The 22961-nt window shown below is 40.9% G+C and overlaps 1 protein-coding gene across 5 annotated transcripts; it reads left to right on the top strand.

Annotated features, from left to right (window-relative positions):
- Positions 1–22899, top strand: mbnl3 (muscleblind-like splicing regulator 3). 5 transcript variants are annotated; one of them, XM_086101393.1, is made up of 8 exons: positions 1–250; positions 368–885; positions 8798–8962; positions 9813–10016; positions 10087–10311; positions 11773–11920; positions 13180–13280; positions 14794–22899. In XM_086101393.1, the coding sequence occupies exons 2-8, from the start codon at positions 712–714 to the stop codon at positions 14809–14811; spliced, it is 1035 nt and encodes a 344-aa protein (XP_085957519.1). In that variant the 5' UTR covers positions 1–250; positions 368–711; the 3' UTR covers positions 14812–22899. The 5 variants fall into 5 exon arrangements, with proteins under 5 accessions (XP_085957519.1, XP_085957544.1, XP_085957527.1 ...); XM_086101418.1 differs by having other exon boundaries at positions 1–463; positions 697–885; XM_086101401.1 differs by having other exon boundaries at positions 1–885; positions 13183–13280.
- The last annotated feature ends 62 nt before the right edge of the window (positions 22900–22961 follow it).

Genomic DNA, 22961 nt, shown 5'->3' with positions numbered 1-22961 from the left:
CTCCCTGTTTGTTTGTCGTCGCATGTATCTTTGCCTCCCTTCCTGCCTCGTGGTCATCATCAGCACCGTCCTTCTCTTCCGCCTCCTCTTCTTCCTCCTCCACCTTCAGCGCCGCACACTCTTTAATTGGTCGTACATGTACATTTATTCTGTCAACCATTGTGTGTTTTTAGCCCCTTTCCAGTTACGACGAGGATGATGCGGAAGAAAAGGATGCAAAAGACGCTAAAGTAAGAAGAGGAAGTGGGACGTAAGGAGGAGCTATTCTTTTTTTTTTCTGGGTGGATGAGGGCGGCACGGTGCCAGCTAGTCTGGAATGCAGACTCCAATTGAACGAGCTGCACCTTTTTGTCTTGAACGTTTCAAGGACGCCGACCTGCTCAGTGACTTCGTCGGACAAACGCGCACTGCGGTGACTGCCTCTGCCTGCAACATGTTGACGTGAATGCAACGGCAACGCAGGGTGGGCCTGGCACTGGCAGCCTACCTCCACCTCCCCTCCCCACCATGCCACACTGATGTCCTCGGCGTAGTTTAGTTTTTTACCCCCCATGGACATTCAACCCTGCTATCTCACCCCAGTCCAACTTCAGCTGCCACTATTCCCAGCAAGAGCCAATAAAGCACAGCACCCCTCCGCAGAAACCCCCCCGTGGAGATTTTCCATCCGCGCATCGTCGTTTCCATTTGTTCCAGTGCGTCTCGTCGGTCATGGCGGTGAACGTGAGCGTGGGCCGGGACACCAAATGGCTGACCCTGGAAGTGTGCCGCGAGTTCCAGAGAGGCACCTGCTCGCGCTCGGACGCCGACTGCAAGTTTGCGCACCCGTCGCGCAGCTGTCATGTGGACAACGGCAGAGTCATCGCCTGCTTCGACTCGCTCAAGGTAAGCGGGCGGCGGACAGTATAATATTTGCGCTGTCGCTCGGGTTTAGCTGCAGGTGCGTCACTGTTTACACTGGGAAGCTGGTTTCCATTAAAGCATCTAATGGTTTGCTTGCTAATGACACAAATACACTCGTGCGTAGGTCTATGGTTTAATTCATTCCAAGTTCACCTTTATCACGTTACAGCAAGACCATAAAAAACGTGGTTGAATAATGTGTTGTGCTTTTTGTAAAACCACAATGAAACATAATCCATTTTACTCCAAAATAGTGTTTTGCCACAATCTTTTGGGTTCTTGGTTCCAAGCAAATACAGTGGACCCCACATACTTGCAGTTTAGCAGCCACATAGTTGCATATTTGCAGGGACTTTTTTGGGCGATTAAATAACTTGTTTCCCATACTTTTTAACAGTGTTTTTGAGGGGAGTCCCTCATTTATTGTGGAAATGCAATCCATTTCAGTATGCGTCACTTATATGCAGACTTTCATTATTTGTGGTAAGGCCCGTTCCCGAGCTTGAATTAAATTGAGCAGGTTCAGTTACATATCATAGTGCCTTGACGCCATACTGTGGCGTCTTGGTGTCAACAAACTTTGTCAAAGTTAGTTGAGGAGCGTCATATTGACCAAAGTAGCCATTTGCCACCATTTCTTGGCACCTTCATGTCAGCCAACAATGTTGAGGTGAGTGGAGGATTTTCATTCAGAATTCAGAACAGAAATTGTGACCTCGTGGTGTTTTGTTGCCAAGAAACTATATTCCATCCATCCATCCATCCATTTTCCGAACCGCTTGATCCTCACTAGGGTCGCGGGGGGTGCTGGAGCCTATCCCAGCCGTCTTCGGGCAGTAGGCGGGGACACCCTGAATCAGTTGCCAGCCAATCGCAGAGAAACTATATTGACATGAGTTTTTGTTGAAGAGTGCTTTGATGACATCTTTCGACAAGGAACTATATGAAAATTAATTGAGGAGCTTTATTTAGACAAACATAGTCCCTCAGCCACAACCTTGGTTCCAAGGAACTATGTAGACGTGATTTGGGGAGTTTCATTTTCATTAGGAGGCTCTCTGGAGTTTCATATTTTTAAAAAAAACAACTCGCGGAATGACTGCTTGTAGTTTGAACAACACCCAAGCTGCGGCACTCATAAGTTAGCAATGTTCCTTTGCATTGATTGCGAAAATTATCCCACTCCCCGTCTACCACATTTATGAGCAGTACAATCAAACAGGTTCCTCCCACAATCCTTGGGTAGCTTCAGTTTGGCTCTCCTCTAAGAAAGTGACACCTGCAGGTGTGTCTTTTTGTTCACACGACGACTTGTCAGCGCCTGGCGTACGAGCTGAGGAGCCTTGTTAACTCATTCACTACCAAAGACGTTTTTAAACGTCTTTTCAGACTTGGTCCAGAATTGGCTGGTATTGAATGAGTTAAATGTGCGTGAGCGTCGGCCAAAACCACATTTTGAAAAACACCTTGCGCACTTACATTATTATCATCAGGAAATTTTCCGTTGGCCAGATAGTAGATTGAAGAACCAAAATACTTTATTTATCGTGAAGAAAAGAAATTGTGTGTGACTTTTTTTGTCTGTTTGTTTGTCTTGGTGATATTATGAAAGTGGATCATTTCCCACACCCCACCAGATGATCTCTCACAGCTCATTGGTTGAGAATCACTGTTAAAAATAAATTTACCACAAACTATGTTCCCGAAACATTTCAAGTAACATTTCGAACTCATCTTACAACATTAACCCAAGTAAATAAATGTCTTACCGAGAGTTGGATTTCATGTGACAAAACCGTAACACGTAACAAACCTGGCTAAACTTAGTTCCACATGATTCCATTTCCACATATTTCCTTGACACTAAATACTATGTTCTGACAGGGCTTTGACGGCATCTTGTGCCATTTTTAGGGTGTTGCAGAAAGCCCACAAAAATATGCAAATAACTTACTTTTTCAGCAAATACCTGGAGAGAATATGAGGATAGGTTCAACGTTAAAAAAAGGGTGAATTTGTGAATAGGTGGGGCTTCCCTCTACAAGTGATAGCAAAGTGATACCTTGACTTACAAGTGCCCAATTAAAAGCTTAAAGGCATCAATACAACACCAGCGTTACGACTTTCACAATGTTTGTTTTTATTCAACGTTGTGTTATTTTTCCTTGTTGAGGATGAACAAAATTGGGGAGGGCGGGCTTGAAAGGATGAATGCCGTTTCATTATATTTCAACGTTGAAAATGAATTTGGTACATCTCAACTAAGTCACATCTTGACATGGACCGGTGGCTGCCTAGTGCGTCCTAAACCCTCAGTGCAGCGGCACTTGTGACTCACACGCCTTTGCTACTCATCCCCAATCCAAAGCGTCGGAAAATATTGATTTACTTTTTTCAGGCTTTCAATAAAGCGCTATGCGACAAGTCAATGTACGACAAGCCACAGGAGACTTTTGGCCAAACTTCCGCTTCAGGGTTGTGGTTCAAGCTTTGCCTTAATTTGTCTTCCTGATTTGGGACAGCTGCATGTAGCACATTAATACATACTGAGCAACAACACTTAGAAAGACAATACACAAAGAGAATTAAAAATTGTGTATTTAAACATCAAAATGTTCAGTGGTTCCAGATAATTTTGTCTCCTGAACATTGGCTAGCTTGATGCAAGAATACAAATCCAACTCCAATTAAGTTCACAAGTTAGCATGAACTTAGAATCTTATGCCTACAACACATTCCAAGAAAACTGGGTCAGGGTTTACCACAGTGTTTAATCACCTTTTCTTTTAACAACATCCAATAAACGTTTGGGAACTGAGGACAGTAATTGTTGAAGCTTTGTCGGTGGAATTCTTTGCCATTCTTGTTTGATTTATAGCTTCAGTTCTTCAACAGTCTGGGGTCTTCTTTGTCATATTTTACACCTCATAATGCGTCACACATTTTCAATAGGGAGACAGGTCTGGACTGCGGGCGGGCCTGTCTAGTACCCACACACTTGCTGTTGTAACACAAGTTGACATTGTCTTGATGAAATAAGCAGGGGTATCCATAAAAAATACATCTTTTTGGTTATGCTTGCATATATTTCTCCAAAACCTATATGTACCTTTCAGCATTAATGTTGACATGACTTGACTTAACAGATGCGTAAGTTATCCGTGCCATTGGCACTTAAAACAGCCCCATACCATCACAGATGCTGGCTTTTGAACTTTGCATCCATAACAGTCTAGAGGACGCTTTTCCTCTTTCGCCTGGTGGACACTCTGCCTCTTGTTCTTCCTCTTATATTACGCTGCTGTCTTCCAGTAGCTCAGTGCTGCCCCCGTGCATCATAGACGAACGAGGAACTGTGATATAATAAAGGTCCACTGTGCATTCAGGGGGTCTGATGATATGACATTTTTTAAGCCTTTGTTGTTCAAAGTGTGGCTTTGCGAGATGTTTGGTGCCTGCTGCAAAGGGAAAGTGCGAACGAGACGAGTGGTTTCATATACCAGAGCACCCGCCAGCCTCCGTCTCCTTGCTTATTGAATTTGAATGCATTACTGGTCAATTTTCCATGTGATGTTCTCCAGAGCAGCAGAAAGATGGAGGGACTGGGGAGACTAGAGAGGGGGCCTAGCAACAGCATAGGCGTGCGTAGCCATTGGATAGTTTGATCTTCCTCAATGGCAAGGCTGTTTTTAGCGCAGAGCAACAGTCTGCCTCGGTATTGCTGGCATGGAGGGCAGCAAGAGGCCTGCTGCCAGGTGGACGCATTGGTGGAGGCCTCGTGTGACTGTTTGAAGCACACACCGCACCCCCTGCCAAGTTGTTACCGGCCAAAGGTCTTGTGATACGAGTGTCCCAAATTTTCCAAGATACGAGCCATTGTTCTGCCGCTGTCTTATTTATTTATTTATTTTAGTTGCTTTGACTTATAAGCAAGATATTAGCCCTGTATGGTGTCAGCGGACTCTACTCAAATCAGCGTTTTGGTCGTGAACACTTTTTTGCCACCCCGAATTGAAAGTTTTCTTTCAGACTAAACAGAAGACAAGCAGTGTTAGATGTATTTAAAAATAATAATATAGCCTCTGTTAGCTTCATGCTAACATGTAATGGAAAACACCATTGACAGTATAAAAAAATAGCAGATATTTAACAGCATCATCATCCTTTAAGCAATGGATATTTGACACACAATTCAGACACACATGTAACCAAACAGTATAACAGTCCTTTCAGGTACATATTGGTTATCCTCTTCGAAGACTGCCTGATAATTCTACGGCTTACTAATGAGTGACCTTCTCCACGTTTATCACTATGTCTATATTATACTGACCCCAGGTGCAGAGGCCCGGGGTTCGATTCTGGCCCCAGCCTTCCTCCGTGGAGTTTGCGTGGGTGTTCTCTGAGTACTTCGGTTTCCTCTCACAGTCCAAAAACATGTGTGGTAGGTTTATTGAATGTTCTAAATTGTCCCTAGGTGTGGTTGTGAGCACGAATGGCTGTTTATATGTGCCCTGCGTTTGGCTGGCAACCGGTTCAGGGTGTAGCCTCTCGACTGCCAGAAGACAGCTGGGATAGGCTCCAGCACGCCCGCGACCCAGCTTGCTGACCAAGTGGAAGCTACGTGGAGGTCATTTTGAACAGCTGACCTGCAGTGGGGGGTTTCAGGGTGAATGCAGTTCCTTCCACCTTGTCGACATGCAGTGCTACTGCACCAACCCCTTTTAGGATGTTTCCGCACAAGTAAAAACCATTGATTTATTCAATTTAGACCCATCTCTGTCCAGCTAGTAAAAACAATCAATTCAGATCCCTGGGGTCACTTCCGATGTACAGTGGTGTCTTGAGATATGAATGACCTGACATTTTCAAGATACGAGTTGTCGCTGTATGGCCCAAGTGAAGTCAACTAACTTCAAAACAGGCAGCGGTTTAGCCCATAGTAAAGAATCCCTGAAAAAAGTTTATTGCACTCCAAGTTGAGGTTTGCAGTCCAACTAATTAATAAAACAAAGAATTTTAAACAACCTCGTAACCTCTGCTAGCTTAATGCTATACATAATGGCAAATCGGCATTGATGTGCTAGTGACTACCATTGGTTTTGTTGTGTTGTTAACCTTCAGCAATGGCTATTTAAACAAGTTTATGGATAATATGATTTATTACAAGCATATATTCTTGAGCCGCTGTGAAAAACAACAAACATTCCTGCGCTTTTCTGTGATGTTCCCGTCAACGTGTACAGTATGTCCGTATTGTACTGCCTCCAGGCGGCCATAACGAGCAGCACAATGTACGTTAAACTGAGGCAAAAATGTAGCAGAAACTATTTCATTTCTGTACATTCTGTTTAATTATATAATTACTGTCATTTTTAAGAGAAGTAGAATATGATATGATTGTTTTTTTTTTTTAAATCAAATAACAAATTACAAACCATTTTGTTGATTTTTAAAAATGGAAACTCTCCAGGGGAAATAATAAGAAGGAACAAGGAATTTACAAAATTGAAGTTTGGCTTTTAATATGGGACTTAAATGCACTTGAGAACATATATTTTAGCATAATTTTGTCTAACACAAGCAGATTTCCTAAAATGACACTGGTACCATGTGCCCGAACACTTTAGGTCAATAAAAGATGGCAATTAGCAATTGGCAACTGGGATCGGTGAGACTTGACCATCTGTTTGCACTCGAACTTTATCTCATCAGTCTTATTTGTTCAACTTGTTTGCCACCAGTTAAATTCACAAACTGCGGCAAATGTTTAGTGCTGTTACATTTGAGTCAAGGAACTATACTGCACTATTTCCAAAATATGCAAATTAGCATAATTGAATTAAACTGTCCGTTGTATTGGTCTAAAATTGTGAGAGGTACTTACATCATACACATATAAGGAGTCGACTGTTTGAGGCAGAGTTCTCATGAGTGAGTGTGAATGCTCGTTTGTCTGCCTTGAGATTGGCTGGCAACCAATCCATTGTGTACCACGCCTCCCATCCAAACTCAGGTGGGGTACACCTCAGTTTACCGGTGACGCCAGTGAAGGCAAGTGCTTCAGAAATTGAGACAGATTGACCTTCTTTTTATGTGGACAATTTTTTTGCAATTACATGTCTGAATTGTGCTTTACTCAGACATAACGTTGCCAATTACATCTCTGACCATGTACAATTTTCGAGACAGCTGGCGCATTACTCATGAATTATCTACCACGAGCACCTCAGAGACCTCATTAGTGCTTAATTTCAACAGGACTTACAAAATGCCGCCCTGTATTTAAAGCCCATTTGACGTTTAGCTAACAAGTTGTGTTGTTTTGCCATGCTCACGGGAAAAATGTTTCGTCTCAACTCAACTCAACTGTATTTATAGAGCGCTTTCAAACAGCCATCGCTGAATACAAAGTGCTGTACATGGACCATGTCATTATTTGAGCCACAAATTAATTTTGTTGTTGTTTTTATTCTCATTTTGTATTTCTCACTGTGTGGTGTGTGTGTGGAAAAGTAGCAGTGTGAAGGTTTATAATTAGCATCTATGCTCATTTCTGTTAGCCTTCGGTGGTGTTTCACTTTATATGTTAGCATTAAGCCAGTGGGCTTATGGGACAAAAAATGAAATTGTTTAGTTGAACATTTGGGTGTTTAAATGTTTCATTTCCTTTAATGGAGTTTTACAATACATTTTAACTGGGAGTAGCTTAACAGCTTGATGCTAGTAGTGCCTCTTATTTGGACAACTGAGCAAGACAGTCTTTTTTTAAGGGATGTTACATGATACTCTTCCACTGTTTGACAGCGAAAGCTAAGGGAGGCTTTAAAACATCTCTTTTAATAAGCGCAAGTGTGTTGGAGGGATAAAGTATTTAAAAATGTTTTCAAATGGTCTCTGTGTCAAACTACAATAGGGGAGGTCTGTGAGAAATGGGGCTTTACATTACAACCAATTAATGTACAAAGCACACAATAACCTGCTCTGCCAAAACATTCAGAAGTTTTTCAAAATTCGAGAAAGCAGCTATGATTTAAGAGGTACCAACTTATTCAAAAACCTCAAAACAAGAACAAACATCAAGCAAAGAAGTGTATCTATCAAAGGTGTTAATCTGTGGAATAATCTCGAAACGGACCTGAAAATGAGTAAATCGCTTGCTGAGTTCAAAAACAAATTCAAAAAAATAGTACAAACAACCTACATCAATCAGAGTTAAAATGATAAATTCAAAACATTAAATATAATGATAAATCAGAACTAAGTTGATAAATAGAGAAAGGTATATAAATATCCATTATGAATACAAGAGAAAATTGACACAAGAGTGTCAGGGTGTGGAAGTATATAATCCCGATACAAACCAAATGTTGTAAAAATATCACGGTTAAGGGTAAAGTATGAGCCTTAATGGAGACTTCTTTCTTCTTACTTTTTCTTTTCTGATTGATATAAAAATGATTTATTAGATATAAACACATAACGGGGTAGGACTAGATAAGTTTTTTACTTCTTCCTACTCCCTTGAACATAATAACTGTGTTGAATGAAGATTGATTTCTTTCTTTTTACTTTTTTTTATCTACCTTATTTTCTGTCAAATTATTACTGTATATATGTTTTATGTTCAATAAACAAACAAACGGAAACAGAAAAACAGAAACCCTTCAAATCATTCTGTTAAGAATTCCAAGATTGTACTGGTTTAAGACTAGTGCTTTGCTTTAAGGTGGTCCGAGCAACTTGATGCTTGAACTAAAATCTGCACCTGTGATGTTCATCTTTTGTGGTGGCCTGATAATGTCCTACTGTTTCATAATGGAAATTATTGTGTGGTCTAGTGTTTGGAGCAGTGTGCAGTGTGTCACCTCTCCTGTTCTTTTTTTTTTTTCAGGGCCGGTGTGTGCGAGAGAACTGCAAATACCTGCATCCTCCTCCGCACCTCAAAACCCAGTTGGAGATTAACGGCAGGAACAACCTGATTCAGCAGAAGGCCGCCGCCGCCATGTTGGCTCAACAGATGCATTTCATGCTCCCCGGAGCGCAGCTGCAGCCCATCGTGAGTCCACCAATGACATCCATTCTCAATTCTTAAAACACAGTGACGCAGTGAGCCACTTGTATCTCATTGGATATATTGCAGACCCACCTGACATAGGTGAAAATCTGAATCTTGGAAAAATAGTCTGTGGACTTAATGCTAACATATAATGAAAAAAAAACTCTAGGTGAGCGAATGGATATTAGCATTGCTATTATATTCTTCATTCTGTGTGAGAACAACTGCTATTAAATTGGCTAATGGTCGAACTATAGTACAGTGAAGGGTCATCCATTTCTTCCTTCCTCGGAATTACGCTTCATGTATTTCAGGCAAGCTCAGTGTTGCCCGGCACATTGTGGCACAATGTGGTACTACACTGAAGGTGTGGAATTCTTTGGATGTTTTTTTTTTAACTATAAAAAAGATTGCTTAAAAATCCGCGATATACTGCAGCAGGAGTTTGCTGTACCATGATGACCAACCGACAGCTCGTAACTTCAAAAACTCTTAAATAGGGGCACTCTCAAATCAAGGCATCAATGTAAGATAAGATAAGAAAACATTTATTAGTCTCGCAATGGAGAAATTCCCGATTCACAGCAGCAAAGTTATGAAAGGAAGAAGTAGAACAACAAAATATAGGAGCTGCTGGAAAGGCAGCCACTCACGCGGCGCCATTTTGAAGTCAAAATAACAAAAATAACACAACACAACACAGACAGTCGTGTAAGGTATACAGTACACTTTTGGTGACATTTTCGTTTGGTGGTAATGACATGAGATGTTCTAATGTATATTATGTACCTTGGATCAATAAATGTTGGGAGGCACTGATGTAGTGAACGCCAGTTTTTGAAACCCACAGACAACATTCTCCATGACACCCTCCCTTACGACCAGTCCCAGTATGGCATTCAGTCCGTACCTAAGCCACATGGGCCCGGGCATGGGCTTGATGCCTGACCTGCTGCCCAATACACCCCTGCTAGTCCCTGGGAGTCCTCCCGGCCTGGCGGCTACGGGCAGCGGCACCGCCGTACCCAAGCACGCACGCACCGACAAGCTGGAGGTATGCGTGTACGCATTTTGTGTTCCTGTGGCGCACGCTGAAAGGTCAACGCGGGTCATTGCTCTCGCAGGTTTGCCGCGAGTTCCAGCGTGGGAACTGCACACGCGGGGAGAGTGACTGTCGTTACGCGCACCCCTTGGAGGCAGGCATGGTGGACTGTAATGAGAACTGTGTCATCGTTTGCATGGACTACGTGAAGGGACGCTGTGGCCGGGACAAGTGCAAGTACTTCCACCCTCCTACTCACCTGCAGGCCAGGATCAAGGCCGGGCACAACACGGCTTCTGCCACCTTGGTGAGTCACACTTCACTTCCCAGCTAGGGAGGTCAATACTAGGTAGTTATTCGTTGGCTATGTCAGTAGATACTAGGTAGGTAGGAAGGTAGATTGATAGAAGCTAGAAACAAGACAGGTAGATAGGTACTGGGTTGGTATTGCGATACTGTGTAGGTAGGTAGGTAGGTAGATAGGTGAGAAGTAGAAACTATGTAAGTAGGTATACAGGTGAAATTACAAAGTTAAGTAATCATTCTCACATACATTAATGACTATGAACTTTAATGATGCTAACATGCATGCCTGAGATGAGATCCGAACCCTGAACCTTAGACTGTGACACTGTGCTGCCCTTAAAAAATTAGATGCACATTTAAAATTGTGTAGACGGAAAATTGCAGGAAGCCCTTTAAAAAAATCCCCGGAAAAGTTGCCTGTTTTGCTCCTTGCCTGACACTCAGTGGGCCGACGTCACGCAATCCCTTATTGCATACGGTAGCGCCCTCTGGTGGTAATTGTTAGAGATTTCTGTAAACGGAAAGCTATGCAATACAGGGTGTTTACAATTCAGTTCCGTTCCTACAGTACTGACATCGCTTCACTGTGTACATAAATTGAAACATGTAGTAATCTAAAAAGAACCTGTGCTAAAATAGTAAGAAAGTCGTAATTATTGGAAACATTTGTCGAACACAGAATTCTAGGACATAAATATAAAATAAATGCAAAACATCCACCCACCACTTTCTAATCCATTTATCCTCACAAGTGTCGCGGGCGCACTGGAGCCTATCGCAGTTGTCTTCAGGTAGTTGGCGGGGTACATCCTGAACCAGTTGCCAGCCAATCGCAGGGCACACATAGACAAAGAACCATTTGCACTCATACTCACACCTAAGCACAATCCAATAACCTGCCATGCATGTTTTTGGAATGTGGGAGGTACCCGGAGAAAACCCACGCAGGCACGGGGAAACTATACAAACTCAACACAGGAAGGCCCCGGAGCTGGAATCGAACCCTGCACCTCTGCATGTGAGGTTGGACGTGCTAACCGGTCGACCACGTGCCACCCTTATAGATCCATCCATCCATTTTCCGAACCGCTTAATCCTCACTAGGGTCGCGGGGGGTGCTGGAGCCTATCCCAGCTGTCTTCGGGCAGTAGGCGGGGGACACCCTGAATCGGTTGCCAACCAATCGCAGGGCACACAGAGACATCTGCACTGTGAAGTCGACGTGCTAACCACTGGACTACCGGGCCGCCCACCCTTATAGATGTTACAGTCATTTAAACCTTCAAACAATAGCTAATTTAACACGCTGAGCAGCAACACATACAAACAGAGCATATAACAAAACAGAAGTAAACATGGTGTATTGAAACACCAAAACGTTCCAACAAATCTTTTCATTGGTTTTTGAATGTGTGGGGGGTTAACTTAATGCTCTTTCATGCTCCGCGGTGGGTGTGGTCAGGCTGTTCCGGCGGGAGGGGTGCAGTCTCTACCAAAGAGGCAGATGTTGGACAAGAGCAACGACGCTCCCGTCTTCAACCCCAACATGTTCTACTACCAGCAGGCCTTGGCCAGCATGCAGCTGCAGCAACCGGCCCTCATCCCCACTGGTAAGTGCATGGCTGCTGTGCAAGCCCCTCCAACGAGACATTTTACCCTAACGCCAATCTCTCATGTGATGTGTACCCCCAAGTGCCAAAGGAAGTTGCCTTTTTACGAGAAACAAAATCCAATTTTTTTCCAGATAAAGTCATCCTATTTCGAAATTAAACAAGGAGAACAGTCACGAATTTATTTTTTGTTGCTATTCACCTTTTATTCTGGAAAAATAATTGTGAAGGAAATTCACTGTTTAAAAAAAAATAGGCCTCGTGTTTGTTGCCCACATGTAAGAAAAAGTCATCATCTTACAGCAGCAAATCCGTTTTTGTGTTCTTGAAAAAAGGTTGTAATGTTATCAGACAAGTAATTTAAAAAAAATACCGTATATATATCTTTACAAGAAAAAAAATTGTAATTTGTTGGTAATAAATATCAGGATTTGACAAACTTGAGTCTTTTGTTCAGACTCATTACAGTATGACATTAAAATCAATCTTCTATATGGGGGAAAAAAGTCATATTTTAACAAATAAAATTCAAAAATACAACTTTAAAAACACATCCTCCGTTTGTAAAAATAATCAATGTCACAGGAATGAAAAACTTGCCCATTTTCGGGAGAAAATAAAGTCAGTAGTGTTACAATCAATTTAGTTGTTGTTGTTGGGTTTTTTTTTTTAGAGTATCAAAAAAGCCCTGAGGTTCAAGAGAAAAAGCTTATAATGTTTCCAAGAACAAAGATGTATTTCGTCCAAATAAAATGAGAAAAATGAGCAACTGGGAATTCGCTGGGCTGACCGGATTAGTATGACAACACATCAAAGCTGAAATCTGATTGGACTAAAAAAAATTACCGTCCCCACACATGTACTGGAAGCAGTGCAGTCGAGGCAAGACTAAATCAACACAAGAAATTAAAACAATTTCAGGATACAGACATTGAAATTTAGCTCTTAAATGCATTTCCAGTGAATTTAATATGTTACATTTATTTAATATTTTTGAAATAGGCCTGTCATTTATTGATCATTTGCCCTCTTCATGTCCACGTCCATTTTGAATACAATTGTCAGATATTGCCGTCTGATCACATTGTATGACTCCATGAACTATTTGTCACTAAACTTAATACTTGTGTCTTTTATTTTGTTTGCACGTTCGGCAATAAATCATCCTGCCAATGTGGCTTGACCCGTGGACATGGTAACCATCTCATTCCTGTTCCCCCTCCCCTCATCCTCGTCCTCTTGTCTGCTTGAAAAAAAAGTAGCCATGATGCACGGCGCCCCCGCCTCCTCCTCTGCCGTTTCGTCCGTCTCCAGCGCAGTCGCCGATGTTCCTTTCGCCGAATCTGCCGCCTCTGATCAGGTTTGCTCTCATCTTGTCTTTTAATTCAGCTCTGTATTACGGAAAGCCGTTCAAGCATTTCTTTCTTAGCATATCATATCTTCATATTTATTTACTGGATGGCTATGCAGAAGAAGGAAGATCGAACAGTCATTTGGGAATTGTAGTTTATTGTACTTCATTGTACAATACTGATTGGAATTTTCTGCTGGCCTTTTTTTTTTTTTAACTCTTGCACTCGACAAATACTCCTTATAAAAAAAATAAAACGAATTAAAACAAAACAAAAATCACAATGAAATAAAACGAACTAGAAGGACGAATCCTAAACTTTTACAACCCTGGTGAGAGCACAGTTGTGTCTCACTAGTAACATGTAATTGTCCGCCTAGTATGACATATTTATCCTCCTAGTAATCGACAAAGGGCGTACTGGTACATGGACATTAAGACTATGGAATAAATGCCCAAACTGCTTTCTATACATTAGGCTTCATCATTGGCATTGTTGTGTGTGTGTGTGTGTGTGTGCGTGTGTGCGCGCGCGCGTGCGTGTGCGCGTGTGTTGGTCACATTCTTTCGATTATCTTATTCCACTTGTCCAGTGCATTGTGCAGAAGAACAAATGAGCATGCAGGTTAAATAACTACAGTGGGGGGGGGGGGATTATGCTGAATTTATTAAAGCAAATCTCTTGGCGCACCACCAAACAAAAATGTCACAAAAGGCATGCATTTAAGCAATATACTGAATATTCACACTTCAACATCATGACCTTGAGTGTGATAAATGCTTTTATTAGACACTTCTACAAGGACCGTTAATTAGTTTTACAGGAAAAAGTGGCAACAAATGAAGAACGGCTTTTTTATTTAATCAGGTATTTGACTCCACCAACACAAGTACCGGTTGGTCCACAAACTAGTGATAGGCATGAGCGCAACATGCTAACTAGCCAAATTGCCAGCGTAAACATTGACCTGAAAGAAGGAAACAATTTTCTAAAGTGAAGCCGTTTCTACGGATCCGCTTTCACGTACAAGTCCTCGTCACATCAAGTCATCTTACGCAATGACATCCTCAGTGTGAAGTCATTGCTGGGTTAAAGTGACACAAAGTAGGTTGGAACAAAACATTAGCCACGTTAGCATGCTCTTGTTTGCCCCTTAATGTGTCATTCACCTGTCTCTTAAGCGCTCCCGGGTGTTTGGGTGACATATCCGTCACCTTTGTCCTCTCCTTGCCTTTGTCCTCATCTGACCATTATTCAGACTTTAGAATAAACGTTATTGCAGAATAGACGCCCATCTTGGAGTCACTAATTTAAGTTAACCCACAGTAATGTTCGATAACCCACAGTATTGTTCGATAACCACTGACCGTGCTTTTGCGCCTGGATAGCTGAACACAAATCCATTATTGTGTTCTATGAATGGCACCAGGTGGATCTTCAGTTGTGCCTTTTTGTTCGCAGTCTATTTTCAAGTACAAACAATGACGACCCAGTCCTTTCTTCTCACATGTCTCCCAGTAGAGCCTTCTGAGCTCGTGATCTCAGATCCGGTGGAGCTCCAATGCGTTCCCGTGGATATGCAGTCCCACTTGTGTCCGGTCGCCAAACTGCTGATGGTGGATCCCGTGGCCCTTGATTCAGTAAGCCTTTCTCCAAATGCCACTTAAGCAACCCTTCCACCCAAAAGAAAAGTGTGCCTCATCAACTGCACGCCAACTTTGGAAGCTGCGCCCAAGATACGTCACCTTCTTATCAGCCATACAAACCGACACCTTAAATATGCACTAGGCGTGCATCCTAAATGAGCTGCTGAGAACTAGAGTGGGCTTTGTTCATTTTTGCCATTTTGCAGGAGAGAGATTTTAAGTTTTATGGCAACTGTCAGTGGTTTTTTTTTGTTTGTTTTGCATAAATTGTAGTTTTCCTCAGATTTAGAAATAATAGAGTATATATATATATATATATATATAAAATGTTTGATTTTACATTTTGAACATTCAAATTGGATCACATTGCTTGCACTTTATTCATGACTGAGATACTATCATCATATTCAGTTTCAAAGGTTGTATCCCGGTCAGTATCATCTAGATCAGGGATTGACAATTGGTGGCCTGCGGTCTGCCCACGGCCCTCGATCACAAACTGAGTGGCCCCTTGAAAAAAAGAATGGGGGGATTTTTTTTTTTTAAACAAACAAAAGTTCTTTAAAAGAAACTGATAAATATTCAATATACATATTCTGCAAAATTATATATACAGTATGTGTGAGTATATGTGCATATATGTATATAAATATATATATATATATATACTGTATATATATAAAATGTGTGTATATATGTGTGCGTGTGTGTTTTCGAAAGAAAGAAAATCCAAAAATCACCTATGAATATGCAAATTCGCAAGTACTGAACTGCAATTTTTGATCGACTGTAGTTTTAAATTGTAATATCATCATTCACCACTAGATGGCAGACATGGCTTACTTGTGCTGAGGCTGGGTCTGATGCTGCCATATACACTAGCATGTGTAGGTTTGTGCTGATTTGGAATGATATGCAGGGCAAACATAGTACCTCAATAAACATTTTGAGTGAGTTGCTTTTTGTGAAAAAGTAATGTACAAAATCAGTGATCAAAATAAGTCCAAGCATCGACCAAATCTGTCAATATTCCAAGAAAGACGATAAATATGTTTCAGTTGCACTGGCACCCAAGCTAAAGCACCACTTTCTTTTCGTGCCTTTTAATCTCTAAAGCTGACTTTTGAAGTTGCTGGAATGGGAGTTGGCCCAGTGGTACACTCGTGAATTCCAGAAACCTGCGGAGTGCAACCAGGGGCTTCAAGTGTTGATTCGGACCAGTATTCATCTGAACATGACAACAATGGAGTTAGCCCATGAGTCAGTTCTCAGTAGCTCAACTTGTCAAATGAAAGACACACACAAAGAGAAGACGAAAGCCCCAGTTATGGGTTGGACTCATCTCAGAAGGCAGCAGGCCAACCTTTGGACTGGTGACAAAAAAAAAAAATGGAGTGGATATGGGGACCACATCTGAATGACGGACTTGTGACAAACCATCACGACGCGTTTGCAGATGGCCTCGCGTGTAAGTGCATTCACTTTTCATTTGTGTGACATTGGCTGGCACTTACGATGTCGACTCGTTTGGGATTTTTGTTTCAGCTGCAGAGGAGACTTCATGCAAACTCCAAAGTTCAGGGAGCATGCACTCTCTGTCATGTTTAAAAAAAAAATGTAAAAAAAACTGAGAAAAGTACATGCGATTGATAAATATCCATGATATCAAGGGATTATTAAAAAAATGAATTAATCATAAATAAAAATTTTATCCTGTATGACTGGTTCAAACCTGCTGTATAAAAAAACAAAACAAAAAAAACGAGATGATTAGAAACCGAAGATAATATTAATAGATCACACTTGTCCTGATAGAAATGATAACCACTGTAGTTATGTTCACTCGTCATCGTCGAAATGAGGGCAGGTGCACAAATAATTGCTTTGCACTTTTATTGTATTATTTGGTTTTTTTTTTTTTTTTTAATTCTTGTAAGGCAATTAAGAATGTTGAATAGTGACTCAAAGTATTGTCCGGACAGTGTGACCAGTTTGAGTGAATCAGCTCCATTTCCAACTTCATCTGGGAAAGGTATATTGAAATGTGTCCACTGTCGTTATGTACAGTAAAAAGAAAAAAAAAGCCATTCACAGAAACATTTATGTTTACAAGAAGGTCTATCTATAAACATATCGTGTCACATACGCAACTGTAGAATATTGAAACATAACTAACTTCACTGGCAGGTGAAATGATGACAGCTGTTTTCTTTTATGTTCAGTGAGGATTGTTTCTTCTTTGCGGGGGAGGAAAAAAAACCCTCAAAGCCTCAAGAAGCTTCATTTTGGTCTCAAGAAACAAAAGTGACTTTGTGATGTTGACGATAGAATGAATGCAAACATTTCAATTGGGCCAAAGGCATCTACCGTAATATGCAAGGAGCTGCACCATTCGATGCAATGCTGGATCCTACACGTGCATGTCAACTTTTTAAATTTCCTTTTCGTTCTGTTTTGAAGCCTTTCGAGTTGAATGATTGACGCCATACAATTGATTCCCGTGCGCACTGGCTTTCGAAGGGGAAATTGAAACTTGAAAAACGTTTCAGTTGTTTTGCGGTGGTCCAAAGTCGACAGACTCTAAGATGGTCAAAGTTCACGAGGAAATCGTTTTAGGTTGGCAGCCGTTTTGCGGTGTCAGTTGTGTGTTGCGAAATCCCTTTGAGCTAAATTGCAACGTGCCTCTTTCAAATTCCTTCACCGTCCTTTGACTTGAAATGTTGAATTTTGTACAGGTCGTTGAGCGCTCTCTCAGGCAGCTGTGCTGTCTTATTTAGTGTCAGTGTGATCGGGATGGGGAATTGTGTGAAATGTGTGTTTGGTTGGTTGGTGCTGAAGATTTTGCACTCCGAACAAGAGTCCTTTTAAGAAATCATATCACAGTTTTGTGAATGCATCCAATGCTCGGAGGATAACATTGTAGTGGCCGTGTAAAAGAGAACTATGTTTACATGGATTCATTCTTCACGAAATCACTTGGATAACATGCAATGTGTATTTGTGGCACACAGAAACCATGGAAAATACACATGTATACACGTATGACTTTTTTTTCTTGAAAATGTACAACTTTATATCGAGTAAAAAAATACAGGTATTTGTCTGGAAAATATGTCACATTTTTATTTTGAAAACGTGTGACTTAATGCTTGTCTGATTACATCGTTTGATCTTGAAAATATATGACGATTTTTAAAGAACTCCCAAAATGTTCTCAAAAATACTGTATATGACTTAATTCCTGTAATATTACAACTTTGCATGACTATAATATCATAGTGTAATTTATATCAGTATATCTATATTTCTGAGTGGCCTGAATACTCTCATACCATGTCAACACACATAAGTGCACTCAAAAAAAAAAAAAAAAACTTCCCTTCAAAGTCTTTCTACCCGAAGTGCAATCAGAATACGCGCACATTTTATTTGCAGCATTTGAAATGGAAGTGTATCATCTTGAGCACAACTCTGAGGCATTATATCGGTTGCCTGCTCGAGGAATCAAAGCCACCAGGTTTTTCCTCTCGGTTCATCTGATGAATAATTTTGAATGTTATATTCGTGTCATTTTAACTAACCTGCACTCCCCCCCAAAAGTCCTTTTTTTTTTGCCTTGGTCTCCTCATGAATTTTACTGCTGTCTGTGGAATGTCGATTTGAGCAATCGTTACATACCCTTCATCCCCATCTTAAGGTCCGTGGACTAGTATATTCGTATATAACTAGGGCGCACTTGTAGAACGACTGTGTCTTACTAGTAACATTTTTCTCCACTACTAGTGCCATTTTTGTACTGTTAGTACTATTAAACCTCACTCGTAAAATACACTGATCCAAGAATAACACCATTAGGCCCAGCTCGTCACACACTCGGAAACTTTTGGATCCTACTAGTAGCTAGATGGATATCAAGGATATCAAATAATTGCTCAAACATATGAGAAAATGTTTTTTGTTTTTTTGCCAAGAATGAATTTTTTGTGTGTCTGTATGAGGTAAGAAAACTACCGGTAGTCTGTGCTGTTTGTAGGAGAACAAGAGCGAGGTACACACGTACAAATTGTCAATATCTTAACCTTTTTTTTTTCTTTTTTTAAAATTGGGATTAGTGTGATTGTGATTGTAAATATTGAACAGGTTTAACATTTACCATTGTGTTTATGATGAGATGGGAACACACCCCTGTAATAGGCTGCCAACCAGATCAGTGTGTTCCTCGCCTGCTGCCCGAAGGTAGCTGGGATAGGCTCCAGCACACCCACGACCCTTGTGAGGATAAGCGGCTAAAAAGATGGATGGATGAATGGGAACATACCCCATAACAAACCTTATTATCTGAAACCGCTTTTCCTTACAAGGGTTGCAGGCGTGCCAGGGCTTATCCCAGATGTCTTCGGGCAGTAGGCGGGGGGACACCCTGAACTGGTTACCAGCGAGTCACAGGGCACATATTGACAAATAACCATTTGCACTCACTCTCACACCTGGGAACAATTTGTCCATGTGTATTTTTGGAATGTGGGATGAAACTGGGATACCTGGAGAAAACCCACACAGGCACAGGGAGAACATGCAAACTCCATACAGGAAGGCCAAAGCCAGAAACGAACCCTGCACCTCTGCACTGTGAGGTGGATGTGCTAACCAGTTGAATTCAGCATTTTTTTAAACTGAATTTTTTGATGGTATAGTAAATGAGTTTCAAAAATTCTAAATTCAATGTCAAAAATGTTATGAACTCTTTTTTTCTTTACATTTTTTCTACAAAAAAAAATTGAGAATTTGATGCTAAAAATTTTTGAACTTCAAATTCTGATGGTGGAGGTATACTTCCATATAAAAGTGATTTGGGCGTGTAAAGCGATATCCTATCAGGGAGGTAAAGGGACTTTTGGACTGAATACTTTCTTTTGTTTTTATTTTTATTTTTATTTTTTAATCATTTCAGAAGTGTTGAGAGACAGTCCACTAGTCTCCTTTTTGGAGTCGGGGGAGTCCAGCTGTGCTGGCTGATATGACATCCATGCTCTATGAATGTGTGATCTTCACCTTGTATGCACTTATGTACATATTATAGAACTCTGTCTAAATACCCCTCCCAGCCCAAAAAAATATTTTGAATAAATCTAGACAGATGGGTTGCATAGAATGTCTAACAAGTGTGTTGTTCATAATAACACTGCTGTTCGTCTATTATTTGAGTATAGTGTAACACGACTGCTTCATGTCCTTTTTTAATATATATACCGGTATATAAAAATATTTTTTGCTCACTAAATGTTTTTTTAAAGAGTATATTTAATTTGAGTAAGGTCATATGTTGATGTCAAATAATCGTGAGGAAATGAAAAACACAACAAGTGTACCTTCTAGCAATAACACTAAAATGTAAGTCTGAAGGCGTCGTAGCCCATCACTAACCTATGCTAGCAGTCATATAGTAAATATTGTATTTAAAACACTGGTCAGGCATAAATACAAAACAATCTAATGAAAAATATTAAATATAGTAATGGTAACTGTGCTTCATGACCTTTTCTTTAATGTCCTGCTTATAAACTACTTCCATACGACTATGGCTACCAACTTTTTCATACTTAGAAGGGGCTCTTCGCTTTCCACTGGGTTTCAACTCCACAGTGGCATCCCGAATTTAGAGTTTATTCGGTAGCCTATCATTTACTCATGCTAACATTAAGTCACAATTAGTTGTGTGGAAAAGATCTGACGGCGAGAAGGGGGACCCTGAGGAACGACTGACATTGGCCCATATCAGTGTCAGAATAACGACACGGCTTTAAACACTGCAATGACAACGTATCGAAATACCCTGCGTTGGGCCCCTTCCTGGTCAATGTTGGATGGTGGCTAGTAGGGGGCGAGAGTCGGTTGATATTGGCCCATATCAACAACACTGCTAGAATCCTGGTGTTTGCTTATTTTGGGTGGGAGGCCTCTGTGGTACCCCTTGCCTGGGGGAGGGACATTGTTTGGAAAACTAGGATCCCCCCTGTCGTGTTCCCAAAACTCTAAATTGTCCTTGGCTTTTTCGCCATGCGTTTGTTTTTGTGGGTCGCGGCATTTGTGCGCAGCAGGTTTGGACGTGCGCTCTGCATTTTATTTTTTGTTCCTCCAGCCTGCCGTCTTGTTGCCATAGCACTGCTCCCAGCTGGAGTGAGTCATCCTGACAAATTGTTTCACAGCCATCCAACTCGCTCATATGAACACTAGTGCAGACTGGGGGAAGGGGATGGAAAGCTGTTTGAGCATTTATTCCGCATCCATGATGTTTATCTTAAGGTCCATGTACTAGTAAGCTTTTTATCTTCACTAGTAAGACAACCAATTGTACTAGTAGAACAACTACCGTATGTCTTACGAGTAACATTTTTTTCCATCACTAATGCCTACTAGAACACAATTAAACCTGAGACGTAAACTACTGCGCTGCACTAGTAACACTACTTGGCGTCACGAGCGGGCATGTGCCACACATTAGTAGCCTCCTATTTGCCCACGAGTAGTTTCTCCTCATTGATAATATACAGTTGTCATATTACTGCGCCAAAGTTGTCCGAGTAGTCAAGGTCCATGTACGACTACACTCTTTGTCCTCAGTATTAAAAAACAAAAAATAGTGAACTAGTACATTGACTGTATCTTATTAGTAATTTTTTCCCCCTAATATTAGTGCCACGTTTGATATGTAGTATGTAATTAAACCATACCATTAAACTACTGTGTTGCACGAGTAAAACTCTTAGGCCCAACTAGTAGGCATGTGTCATGCGCTAGTAGCCTCCTGGCCCCTTGTGGAATGCCAAACTTGTTCTGTTAGTGTGCAGAAATGCAATGCATACAGTAGTGGGGAAAAATGCTACTTGTAAAAGAGTCCTTCTAATAGGGCACTGAATTGTTTTGATATACTTGATATCATCTTTAGGTCGAAGCGTGGAAAGATTCATTGTTGGAGCATGGTGAAGTAGTGGTTCGTCGAGTAGGCCAAGAGTGCCACTCGTCGTGAAAGAAAACATGACTAGTAACACAGTCATTTTACTAGTTCGCACAAGTCGTTCTACTAGTGTAAAAAAAAAAGCATATTGGGGACAAAATGGTATTCGTAAGACGAGGTCATTCTACAAGTCATCTATAACTACTTCAGACAAAGTGTATGCAGAAAAGTGGTGAAGATTGCATGACTGTCTGTGTCCTATGTGTTGTGTTATTTTTGACTTCAAAATGGCGCCGCGAGAGTGGCTGCCTTTCCAGCAGCTCCTATATTTTGTTTTACTTCTTCCTTTCATAACTTTGCTGCTGTGAATCGGGAATTTCTCCATTGCGAGACTAATAAAGGTTTTCTTAAAAAGTGTGCAAAACTGTCTCACTAGTGAGAGCATACTAGTACATGGACTTTAACCAGTAGTATAACCGTAATACTAGCAGGACTACATGCTACGAGTGAAGCAAAACTGCACTAATTGACAACTGTGTGCTACTAGTACTGCTATTGACATTATAAAATTCTACTATTAGATTTACTATGAACTTATTGTGCCAGAAGTAGTAGAAGTGCACAGATGTCAACTAGTACACAGTTTTGCCTCATTGGTAACATTTAGTCGTTCTACAAGTATGCCAAACTTGTCCTATTCCGGTTACATCCATTTTACTAGCGCGCAGAACTATGTATGACTTTAGGACTCAAATGTGATTTTCTGTTCAGGATTCATGTTTAATTTGATACTTGTGTCCAAAATGTCGAAGAAAAGTCAAAATTGTTGTTGTTGGGGAGTTTGAGAATAAGCCATATAAAGAAACACTGCTGTTCATTGTTTGCCTGCTTTTTTTTCTTCTTGTGCTTTCTACGTACCGCGCTACTTACCAATCGCATATATGATCATTATGATCGTTATTATGAGTAAGGTACTGTGCCTAATATTATGCCCTTTCTGTTTAATAAAAACTCATTCTGATCTCACTGTGGTGTTTTCGTCATTGTTTGCAGCACTTCTTTTGGATCCTTGCGATGTATTTCTGACC

The sequence above is a fragment of the Hippocampus guttulatus genome, chromosome 2, assembly GCF_054856545.1.
Source record: "Hippocampus guttulatus isolate MCC_2025c chromosome 2, RoL_Hgut_1.0, whole genome shotgun sequence".
Classification (NCBI taxonomy): Eukaryota; Metazoa; Chordata; class Actinopteri; order Syngnathiformes; family Syngnathidae; genus Hippocampus; species Hippocampus guttulatus.
This window is presented reverse-complemented; position numbering and strand designations above follow the sequence as displayed.